General features: G+C 40.6%; 1 protein-coding gene across 1 annotated transcript in view; it reads right to left on the bottom strand.

Annotated features, from left to right (window-relative positions):
- The window catches only part of LOC137932780 (kinesin-like protein CG14535), a 326,319-nt gene that overhangs the window by 76,586 nt on the left and 237,093 nt on the right, over nucleotides 1-12,640 (bottom strand). Inside the window, exon 2 of the mRNA XM_068776453.1 lies at nucleotides 7,251-7,422. Coding sequence (XP_068632554.1) covers nucleotides 7,251-7,422 — 172 coding nt within the window. The remainder of the gene's footprint in view (nucleotides 1-7,250; nucleotides 7,423-12,640) is intronic.

Here is a 12,640-nt window from a genome sequence, read left to right as displayed (position 1 = left end):
TATGTTTAATTCTCGTCTTCTATTTCTCATTTTCTTTCGCTCTTCTTGTCTGCCTTTTATCACAATTTTATTCTAATCCTCCTTCGATACCTCAACTCTGGTATGAACATAAGATCTCGTTGATTTTAATTTTATTTTAGCAAAATCGTAACATTATGCATTAATTTGCTGCATTGCTGTCATTTTTGGCAAAAAAATATCATATTTTACTTCTGAACAGCTTGTGTAACTTATAAATACATAAGCTGTTAAAAATCTTTATTGCAACTTTATAAAGCAGGAGATGCTGCCTGAGAAATGTTAATGTATCGAAGACACACAATGGCTTGTTTGAAAGATCCTGGGAGCTTTTTAAAATATGTTACCTTCCACCTAGAGGTTAAAACATTTCAAGTGAATCATAAAATCACAACCTGAACCAAAAAATATAGAAAGTTGAAAAGCTAGTAAATATGTTGTCAATAATAATAGAATTAAAAAGTAATGGCATTTATTTCCAAGAGATATGTATGTTTACCCACGTGATCGTAAAAAATATATTAAAATACCTAGTTTTCGGACCCAATCATGTACCGATAAATATATATTCTATTTGAAGCTAAAGATAAAGGTTTGAAACCTTTTGTACATAATAACTGTCGTAATTACTTTGCAAAAAATTTATTGATCTTTAAAATCCAGGATATGTGATCAGATGTAAATTTTTCGTATATGTCCATTTTTATTCATTCTAGTATGTTTAACTTTTATATAAACACTTTGTTTAAGTTAGATTTAAAAAAACAAAGTTCTTGTTGAAAAATTTTTCAATATGAGTTGAGTCTTTTGTACAATGAAATGTTTAGCAGTCTATTGCTTGAGCTATTGTAGTTATGATTCTCGCAGCGTGTCTCGTTAGTCGACCGCCTTATGACATTAGCGGTGCGACGTCGAAGCACGTCCGAGCGTTGCACCGTCGGATCTCGGAGACCCCTCGCAGTCGCAGTGTTAATACGCTCATATTAAAATAAACTCAACGTGAAACATTTCAATTATGGCTTGTTATCATTTCTTTGTTCTCCTTTCAATTGTTTTTAATGTGTACTTTAGTACTTCTTATGATGTATCTCTTTTTACACGCCCGCTTAGATCGGAGAATCCTAACATGCAACATTAATTTTGTTATTTTAAAATTAAGTCACAATGAAACATTCTTGTTATCATTTCTTTGTTCTCCTTTCAATTGTTTTGAATGTGTACCTTAATACTTCTAATAATGTATCTCTTTTTACACACCCGCTTAGATCGGAGAATCTTAACACGCAACATTAATGTGCTTATTTTAAAATTAAGTCACAATGAAACATTCTTGTTATCATTTCTTTGTTCTCCTTTCAATTGTTTTTATGTGCACCTTAGTACTTCTTGATTCATAATGTATCTCTTTTTACACGCCCGCTTAGATCGGAGAATCCTAACACGCAACATTAATTTGCTTATTTTGAAATTAAGTCACAGTGAAACATTTCTATTATGATTTATTATTGTTTCTTTGTTCTCAAATAAATGTGTGTATCGACCTTATGTATTTTGTGATTCGTGTAATATTTTATTTGACATGCCTACTTAGGCCGTATAAGTTCGTAGAATACCTTCGAAGTCGTAGTGTTGTTTCGTTCATATTAAAATAAACTCACAGAAACATTTCCGTTATGATTTTTACAATTTCTTTGTTCAAATTTTAAATAATCATAATATATTTAGTTTTACATCCTCAATTGTCATAAGTAAATAAAGTTAGCAGAATACCATTAAAGCCGCAGTGTTATTACGCACTTATTAAAATAAACTTACTGTGAAATACTTCAATAATGCTTTGTTATCTTTTCTTTGTTCTTAATTCAAACAGTTTTGTGCATATATGCCCGAGAATTTTGTGATTCATACCGTTTAGTTCGTCAAATATGACCACTTATATCAAAGAAAACTTAAAGAAGTTGTAATTTTAACTTCAAAGTGAATTTATTTAAAATAAAATTAAGTAAACAACAAAAAAATGTTATAGATTTGTCTGTAAAAATGATCAGATGAAATAATTAATATCCTTGTTAATATAAAAATGAAAACAAATATTATTATTATTTGAATATTTGAATTAAGAATGTTTTCTTTCTTGACGTTTATTATTTTTAAGTGGTCATTACAAACGTCTTTAGGGCGGCGGGAAAATAATAATGAAGAAAATAAACATGATTAAATCTGGAGGAAACTTAAAGAGTTTGTGTTGTTCGACTTAAAGTAAATTTGTTCTTCCAATTTGTGAATTCCATGAAAGCGCGAACGCTCGACAAAAACTCTTGAAATGGCCCTTTAAAGAAACTTACTAAGGACGCGTTTACACTAGGGTTTGTGTCGATATAGATTTTCCTTCTTATGTACAAGAACTTTATTATTCCTAATTCATGTAAAACGGCTTTACCGATTACGTTCATCTTTTTTATAAGTTTTGTAATAATTTGTAGATGTTTTTAATGGAAAAAATATGAATTTTGTCGCAAGAATAAAAGTTCAGTGTTTATGGCTTCAATCTTTAAAACTACTGACTTACTTACAATGTTAAGTCGCGAGTTCGATTCTCGGAAATACAATCTCATATTATATTTTATTATATAGGATTGCCACTGTTCATGAACAAGTTTTCAGAGAATGGACAGCAGCGTCCCCTGCGTACCATAATATTATACTGCGATTGCCTTTGGCGGAATTAGAGCATTCATTTACTTTGTTTTTAATTCCAGTTATTATGAGATCTCTGTTTGGCACTAATCGGTGTAACATAACTCCTGAAGAAGCCCCGTGGAGGGGTGAAACATGTGTTGAGTGATTTGACGGTGGCAGTTGTGTAATTCGCATTGTTTGCCGTATACGCATTTATCAGCGGGCTGGCAGGCGGTGCACTTTGTTGCACGATGACGGGAGAACGAAAGGCCTTCAATAATGGGGGCCATATAAAAAATGATCTTGTCTGTCTCTCTTGTAGGAGAGCGAAAATGAGACCGCTTGCCTTCCGCTTTGCCTTCTCACCACGAAATGTTCCATTGAGTCCTCGTTATGGGTGATATGTCAAAAGAACTTGAGGATACATATTTGCACAGTCTACGATAACTTAAATTATATTACTACTTAAAATGGTACCAGTACTACGTATAATGTTACAATAAAAATGAGTAGATTAATTATAACTTATTCAGATACCGGAAACTTGGTAATAGAGCAAGATTTTACATTTCAAAATCATGAACATCACGTGCCTTTAATTTCAATCAAAGTCAATAATTCCACTTCAAATATTCCTACAATACACACCTACTTATCATTGATTTTGTACAAAATTTAGTAATATTTGTTCCTCGTAAAGTAGCGAAAAAATAATAACATTAATATTGAATTAATTTTTATTTCACCCTCGGTGTGCCCACAACTTTAGCGGTCCTTCGAACTGAGACGAAGTCGAGTCACGGTCGAGTCAATGATTTAAGGGCAGGCGCTTAGCCGCTCCGCTAATTGGTTGCGTTTAATAAGACAACTGATGATCTCACACTAATGAGCGCACGCGGCGTCGTTCGCCGATATCAATCTCTTGTTTGCGCAGATTCGCAATAAACTACGCAATTATGGTCTTTATTTTTGTCCTTATATCTTTGTTTATTGCATTTTTTATTTTCGCATAGCATCGTCCACATACAAGATGGACGAATGACCTAGCTAAGGTCGCTGCGATACATAGGCGGCCTATATCCAACAATAAACGTCCAACAGCTGAATTTTTTTTTTCATTTTGCATATTAAGCATCGAAAAAATCGCGAAGCTTAACAATGCTGTTATATGAATCAGTAGTATGAATATATAATAATAAAATAAATATGAGTAAAAAAATTCACAGTAAATAGAAAACTTCTGGGTTAGATAAGTGTAGTTGTGATATTTTCCAAAATTTTTATTGTATGAAATTTGAAAGAATAATAAAAGGTTGTCAAATATCTCCCTTCCGCCTTTTTGTCTTTTGAATTTCGCGGCTATGTACAAAGCGCTACAGAGCTCGTATCTGGCAATACTATACATAATTTGAAAGGTCTTGATATAACCTACAAAACGGCGCTATGCATGATTATTTTGGATATTGCGTTCAACAGTTATAGACGTGTAAACATGGAGTTCACTAACGCCGAAATTCGCGCTATTTTAAAGTTTTCCTTCGTTAAAGGCAAATCCGCTAGAGAAACGTTCCGTGAGATTAATGGTGTTTTGGGGGATGGTACTCTATCACTTCGAACCGCGGAGGAATGGTTTCGACGATTCAGAGCCGGCGAAAACGACACCATGGATAAGCCAGCCAGCGGAAGACCTGTGACGACAAATACCGATCAAATCATGGACTACATCGAGTTAGACCGGCATGTGGCTTCTCGTGACATCGCCCAGGAGATGGGCGTTAGTCACCAAACCATTTTAAACCATCTGCAGAAGGCTGGATACAAAAAAAAGCTTGATGTTTGGGTGCCGCTTGATTTGACGCAAAAAAACCTTCTGGACCGAATCAACGCCTGCGATATGCTGCTGAAACGGAACGAACTCGACCCATTCTTGAAGCGAATGGTGACTGGCGACGAAAAATGGATCACATACGACAATATCAAGCGAAAACAGTCGTGGTCGAAGGCCGATGAATCGTCCCAAACAGTGGCCAAGCCGGGATTGACGGCCAGGAAGGTTTTGCTGTGTGTTTGGTGGGATTGGAAGGGAATCATCCACTATGAGCTGCTCCCATATGGCCAGACGCTTAATTCTACCATCTACTGCGAACAACTGGACCGCTTGAAGCAGGCGATCGACCAGAAGCGTCCAGATTGGCCAACAGGAAGGGTGTAGTGTTCCACCAGGACAACGCCAGACCACACACTTCGTTGATGACTCGTCAGAAGCTACGGGAGCTCGGATGGGAGGTTTTATCACATCCACCATATAGCCCGGACATAGCGCCAAGTGATTACCACCTGTTCCTGTCCATGGCGAACGCCCTTGGTGGTGTAAAGTTGAACTCAAAAGAGGTTTGTGAAAAGTGGCTGTCCGAGTTCTTCGCAAATAAGGAGGGGGGCTTCTACGAGGGAGGTATTATGAAGTTGCCGTCTAGATGGAAACAGATTATCGAACAAAACGGCGCATATTTGAACTAAATCCGATCACTGTAACACTTTTTATAAAGCATTGAAAAAAGAGCAAAAAAGCGGAAGGGAGATATTTGACAACTTGTTATTTTTATTTAGATTTCATGTTTTGTTGGCTATGTTTCTTTATATTAAATTATAATACTCATAGGCTAGATCATCAAATCATGTAGTATTAAGTCGGCTATATATTATCATAATTCTATCTACTTTCAAAATGTTTGATCCTATGTCTACAGCAACTAAAAGGCTCGATAAGGAACTTCAAATACAATAAATAATACTCCGTATTGGGAAGCCGTCAAGCTTTTAGATTGCTTTGGCAAGATCACATATAGTACCACGCAAAGACTTCCGGATCTCTTGGTTTAGCTATTGCATGAACTACATTCGAACTTACAATTCGAAATAGCTCGAGAAAACCTCACCTTGGCATGATCTTAACGTTGGGAGAAGTGATAGAAGAACCTATAACTTGTATCATCAATAAAGGTCAAAGATATGACGTCTGACAACTCCACATCACGTATTAAGTATAATTATCATCATCCTCCCAGCTGTCATGAACCTCCTCCTACATCCAGCATTTTCTGATGGTTGGATGGATGGATGGACAACCCACGCTGCGTTTGCCAATCCGTGATCAAACCTTGAGGTCCCAGTGACCATATATTGCGTGATATGCTCACTTTAACTTCAACTTGATTATATTTATATTTACAATAGGTACAATATTTTTATGTTACAAATTCAAACACTGTGTTGAACAAATTACAAGCAGACAAAATAAGATTAATATTATTAAAGCACTAGATAGTAACAGTGGCTAGTAACGTTTTATTTAAGGGAATTATTTGTCTCATAGATAATTCCCTCCACGATCCTCCGAGATGGCTTAGTCGGCATTTTGTGAGTTCGTCACTAATCAAATTATAGTCGGCGATGGTCCACGAGTTTTATATCATTAGCTGCTGCCACTCCTTTATTGAGTTAGGATCAACGTTGGTCTCATCTAATTGTCGGGAATAATAAAAAATTTATAATTAGCAATTAAGCGAAATTTTTACGCAGCACGAATTTCTTTTGAAAGTCTTATAATTTTATCAAAAATTTAAATTGGATTATATCTAATAGTTGAAGAAATTAATATACAGTTAAGTTCATAATCGTTAATATATATTTTAATATGTAAATCAGTGATTCCCAAAGTGGTCTATATCGACCCCTAGGGGTCGATGACAACCTGCAAGGGGTCTGTCTACGCCGGCGAAATAATATTTGGGGGTCCATGAAAGGAAAATGGGGGTCCACGATAGTGGATCTCAACACACACATTAATAGTATAATACCTATTTACTTACATCATACTATCTTTTAATATCCAAACATTTACATTATGTATAAAAGTACCTATGAAGTGAAAAAATTATTATACATGTTTATAAAATTGTGTTAGTTGTAGGATGTTGGTATTCGCTTTGTGGTCGCAATACATTTTGAACATATACTAAATTTCACTACAGTTAGATATTTACAGGAAATCAATATCAGGTAAGTAGGGGGTCTACCCAACACAGAAAAACATGGCAAGGGGTCTACGACACAAAAAAGTTTGGGGAACTCTGATGCAAATGTATAATATTTAGAATCATAGTGTAATGTTTAAATGTTAGTTAAAAAATGTTTCGGAATTCTGTAACTTTGGATAGCGACGATAGATGGCGGTAGGCGGCGTTTGACTCACGCTATCAATAGACGAGAGTAGACGCTAGTTAGTTAAACTACTGTAGTTAGTGACTCTTAATTGCACCCTTGTAATTTTGTAACTTATAAAAATAGTTCTTTAACGTGATATTAATATTCAGGAGATCTATATTGTTGAACTTAAGTTAGTGCCTAGATTTCTTCATTAATTTAAATAGATTAAAAGTGAACTTTACCATTATAACCTAACGTAAATAAAAAAAAAAAACTTCTCGCAGATGTAAGTACTAGGATATTTATGAGAATATTCATTGGTAGTGTAGATATTTAAAGCAACTGACCTTTCCCACTCCGGTGGGCTCCTTGACGCCGAGGCGCCGCAGCAGGGCGGGCGGAGGCGGAGGGGCGGCTCGGAGCAGTGCTGCCGTGAAGCCATTGCTACTGCAAGGCTCCTCCTCTCGTCGTCGACGCTCTCGGTGCGGGGAACCCCCGCTGCATTTCGCTCCAGATGCCCTGGAAACAGGATTCGCTGTGACTTCAAGGTTCTCTTATAGTTTCATCGACGACTGATGATCTCATTTATATGAACTTTCTTACAGGGGTTGTCAGTAATATACCATTGTCGTGATTATCATATAAGTCGATAAATGCACACTAGCTTTTTTTTTTTTTTTTTTTTTTTTTTTTTTTATTAATTCTAATTTGTATCGCTGGTGTTTTTTTTTACAGTATTTATCTTTCGCTTTAACTAAACGCAGACAGTTGGGAGAGGGTTGCCGCTATTTGATACGGATCTTTCTTCTCCCAGCTGCGAGGCACGACAGTGTTTTATATTATTATTACAATTTTTTTTTTTTTTTACACAATTTTCACTTATGGATAAATACAGCTAAAATTTATACATATTAACAATACAATTTTGAATACACAATTATATATTAGTTGCTATATTATTTTATTTAAGTCGCTGCCCAAGCGCTACAGACCGTTAAATGCCTTGAGATTTAAGACAATGTGCCGGGCCAACTCATCAAAAGATTCTGCTGTAGATTTTTTCTTGAGAAGGTCCGGTAAGCTGAACGGAGATATATTAAGGTTTTCACATAAGGTCACGTGGATATGTCTTTTGGATGCGAATCGGGAGCAGTGTCTGAGTAAGTGATCAAAAGTCTGTACTGTGGAGTCGTCACATGAGCAAGTCTCATTATCGATTATTTTAAAACGGTGCAGGTACTGCTTGCAGTACCCGTGCCCGCTTAGTAGTTGTGTCAGATGGAAGGATGTCTTGATGAGTTTTCGCAGTTTGTTTATGTCGGTGAGTTTCGAAAGGAGTCCTATGGTATGTCGACCCTGTGCCGAGCTCTCGTATCTAGCCTGCCAAATGCGGTTGTGTTCCGCACGGATTGCGCTCTTCACGAAACTCATTGGGAAGTAGACATAAGCCGGTGGAGAGTGCATTGCGGCAGCGCTCTTTGCTGCCAAGTCGGCTTCCTCGTTACCGACGACGCCTGTGTGGCTTTTGACCCATGTAAAGTGTAATGTAGCTGGCGCGCGTGCGTGTATCTGATTGTGAATTTGTGTGACGATGGGGTGGGTGTTGCTTCTATTCTGCAGCGCGGCGATGGAAGATTGTGAGTCCGTGTGAATAATTGTGTATGTGTTCGGGTATGTTGAACAGGCCCACGAGCAGGCTTTCGAAATGGCGAGAAGCTCAGCTTGAAAGACCGAGCAAAACGAGTGAAGTTTGTATTTTTTGGAAGCAGTCTGGCGGCCTTCCATGAAAGCAACGAATGCCGCTCCTACGGAGGAGTCCTCCAGCTTGCTCCCATCAGTGTAAATATTCAAAGCATGGGGATGGGGTGCTGTGTAATTACGACCTCTAGAGGGGGAAAGGACAGAAATGGATACTCTGGTAGCGGGGTGCAATAATTTGTGTGGTGGTGTAGGGCGTTCTAGAGCTGTATCAGAAGGTAAAAGATGAGAGGCGCCGGTGAGTTTTGTGAGTTCCAGTGCCTGTACCTCCCGCACTTTGAGGTCGAGTGGGGTGAGTTCTGCAAGTGCTAGAGCGGCTGTGGTGGATATGGTCTTGAACGCCCGTGTGATCCTGATGGCAAAGCCTCGTTGCATACTTAACAAGCGCCTTATTATCCCTTTTTTTAGAGCCGCTTGCCCCCATATACCAGCAGCATATGTCATAATTGGCTCAATGATACTGATGTAGATTGTCTGGATGTTCTCGGGATGTGCCCCCCATGTTGGTCTACAGAAAAGACTAAGTCTATTAAATATGCGCGAGGCTTTTTTGATAGTGTGCTGAACATGTTTATTAAAGAGTAATTTCTCGTCAATGATGACTCCCAGAAGTTTGAACTCGTGTATAAACGGAAGGCAGTATTGGCCCATTCTTATTGAGCATTTTTTGGCTGTGGGTGTGAATGCAATAACTTGTGTTTTTTCGGGGCCGAAGGTCAGTTTAACACTTTCACCCCACTCAATAATTTTACCAAGCGCGGAGTTGGTTAAATCTTGGAGGTCTTCAGCGCGAATGTGGTGTGTAATGAGCAAGACGTCGTCGGCGAACGCTTGTAAATGGCACCCATCAGGCAGGTCTATTTCGAGAAGCTCGTCTAGGATAATGTTCCACATAATTGGGCCACATGCCGAACCCTGAACGCAGCCCTTAGTTAGCTTCTTAGTGACTCGTTCTCCGGCGTAATCTAAAACCACTTCTCTGTCTTGAACATAGTTTTCAAAAATTGAAAAAATGTTTCGAGGGCAACCGATCCGCCTGAGGCCCTCGAATAGAGCTAGCCACCAGGCGTTGTTAAATGCTGCCTTGATGTCAAGGGAGACGGCGATGACGGCCTCTCTAGCTCGTTTGGCCGAGCGAACGACATCGAGAGCCGAGGAGATCGCCATGGTTGTGTTGGTTTGCTCCTTGAAACCAAATTGGTGACCGTTGAGCTTGCCTGCGACCGTGGCTACAAAAGTCACCCTTTTGATCAGGAGCTTTTCTAACAGCTTCCCGAAAACAGGGATGAGGCCAATTGGTCTGTGAGAATCGAGGGTACTGTAATCAGATTTACCAGGCTTCGGTATGATCTTGACATATGCCTGCTTCCACTGTCGGGGAAAGTGATGCAATTTTAAACATCTATTTAATAAATCTGTTATTAGCTGTGGGTAAGCCTGTGTAAATTGTGTGCATATGTCTGAAGTGAGGCCATCCATACCTGGTGCCTTTTTTGCATTCATAAGTTTTAGTAGCTCCAGTACCTCTTCCACTGCGAAAGGAGGTTCGTCAGGGGCCTCAGAGGTATCCTGTCTGTGACGGCGAAGATGCCTGTGTCGGGCTGAAAAGTCTGGAGAATCGTCGGGATAGAAATGATTTAAGAGAGCTGTAGCGCTTTGTTGGGCGTCATGTGTGTGCCCTGTGTCTATCTTTAAAGTGGTAGGAGGTTGTCGCCGAGTCGAGTGTTTAAGGAGGCGATTAGTCACTGACCATACATTCTCCTTATCTTGTCGGTTGCAGAATGTGCGGAAATCGGCCGTCGAAGTCTCTCTAAGCTTTCGAGCGTATTCAGTGCGCTTAAAGATTAGATCCTCGCATAATCGGTCGAATATCGTGTCTGAAGGCGCGTGGTGTCGTTTAGCGGCATGTAATCGGCGGTGTAGATGAATTACTTCAGATTTAAGTCGCTCCAGGTCTGTTGTCCACCAAGGAGGTTTGGAGCGCGTCCCAGCACCCCTGGATGGCATAGAAACTTTACACGCCGCGTGTATGGTGTCAGTGATTTGGTCTATAAAGACGTCTAAGTCGCCCGCGTTCAAATCGACTATTTTTGTGTCTAGTAAGTTAGAGTTCGTCATGATAGTGTGGAGTTCAGTCTTGAAACTTGCCCAGTTAGCTTTTTCGCTTTTATATTTGAATGTGGACGTGATGTTTCCCGTTTGGGAGGTTATGTCGTGGCGTGTACTAATCGAGAAGTCTATAGCGTTATGTTGTGAGATTGGGCATGCTTCTAGATTGACTCTCCAGTCACTAATATCGTCTATAGTCGATGCCGAAGCCAATGTTAAGTCGATTATAGAGGACCGCGGCCGTCCGTGAGCGGTGCTTTCAAACGTTGGGATATCGTTTACGTTGCAAAAGAAGAAGTCGTGTCCGTGTGCAATGTCAGTAATCATGTGTCCGCGAGCGTTCGCTCTCGCGCTGCCCCATATGGGATGCCATCCATTAAAGTCGCCCCCAATGACGCAACGAGATTCTCCGATACTGCCGAGAAAGAAGTCTAAGCGGTCCAGTGTCCCTAAGTCGTCTTGGCCTGGTTCGACGTAAGCTGACGCGACGTAGAGTTTTGTTGGTCCGCAATCGAGTCTCACGACCGCTAAGTTGCCTGTCGAGTACTGTGTCAGTCCTAAAGGATTAGGACACCGCGTTCCGTCCTTTATGAATATGCATGCTTTGACTCTGCCTGTAGGAGTGGGGAATTGGAAGATTTTTATGCCTGGAATGTTATTAACAAAGTTAGCTGAGCCTACATATGGCTCGGACACTAAAGCAATGGAATACTCGCCGGCCACAAAGTAGCGAGTGAATTCCAGGAGCGCTCCTTTACAGCGGTCTAAGTTGCATTGGATTACTTTGATAGAGGTGCGTTTATCCATAATCGATCCTGGAAGTCACTCGTCTCTTCACGATAGTAACTATTGGACAGGATGGGGAAGTGGCCTTATGTGCAATGCAGTCCGCGGTGTTAAACTTAATTTTACGAGCGGCACAGTTGTAACACTTGGGTGCGCTTTCCTTATGCGGACACTCTGTCTCAATATGCGAGCAGTCCGAGCAATGCGCACAGCGCTTTGCTCCACCTGTACATTGAGCCTTAAGGTGCCCGAACTGTAAGCACGCGTGGCACTGGATAAATGGAGAGAAGTCGTCGCAGTGGACCCTCTGGTGATCCACTCGGACTCTCCCCATTGCCTTAAAAATTCGCCACAGCCCGGGACTGAGAACGAATACTGCGTTATACAGTTTACAGTTACGGTTGTTGCGCTTAAATTTAAAACTAATGTCGGCATCCGTATAAGCCTTCATTTCTGGGTTTTGATGCAACAATATGGACGTTAATTCACCACTTGGAGTGTCTATAGATATGCCTTTAAGGATGCACATGGGTCTGAGTTTCTGTGCCTTCTCCGCTGTCACTTGCGACGCGCCAGATTTTGTAAGACGCTGTAAGGCGTCTTCGCAGTCTCGGGCAGTGTCGAACTCTACACGCAGTTTGTTGTTCGATAGTGGAACAACCTTAGTAGGAGCATAGTTCGATTGTCGAAAAGAAATACTTTTTCGGAAAGCCTCGACTGCCGCCTGCTTGGTGCTGGCTGGCGTCTTCGAAGCCACGATGATTGCTGGGCGCGGTGTCGGTGGAGGTGCGGTTTTGTTGGATGCGGGCGTCATACCTGTATTCGCCGGAAGCCTGGCCATTGCCGCGTAGGATGGCGCGGTAGAAACCGGGGCAATGACCGCGGCTGAGGTCGAGGTTGTGTGCACGGCGCGAGTAAGGTCTTTTTTTATTTTCGCCATTTCTTCCCGCACGCAGGCGAGAAGCTCCTGGCGCAAACTATCGCCTCCGTTGCCTGAGTGCATATCAGCAGAGGCGGCGCGGCTCCCGGACGCCTCAGCCACGCGGCCGTAGGCGGCCATAGCTCGGCGACTCTCCTCAGCGGC

The sequence above is a fragment of the Battus philenor genome, unplaced genomic scaffold (genome assembly GCF_028537555.1).
Source record: "Battus philenor isolate CCGP_79_NKW_IND1 unplaced genomic scaffold, ilBatPhil1.0.hap1 SCAF_12, whole genome shotgun sequence".
NCBI lineage: Eukaryota > Metazoa > Arthropoda > Insecta > Lepidoptera > Papilionidae > Battus > Battus philenor.
This window is presented reverse-complemented; position numbering and strand designations above follow the sequence as displayed.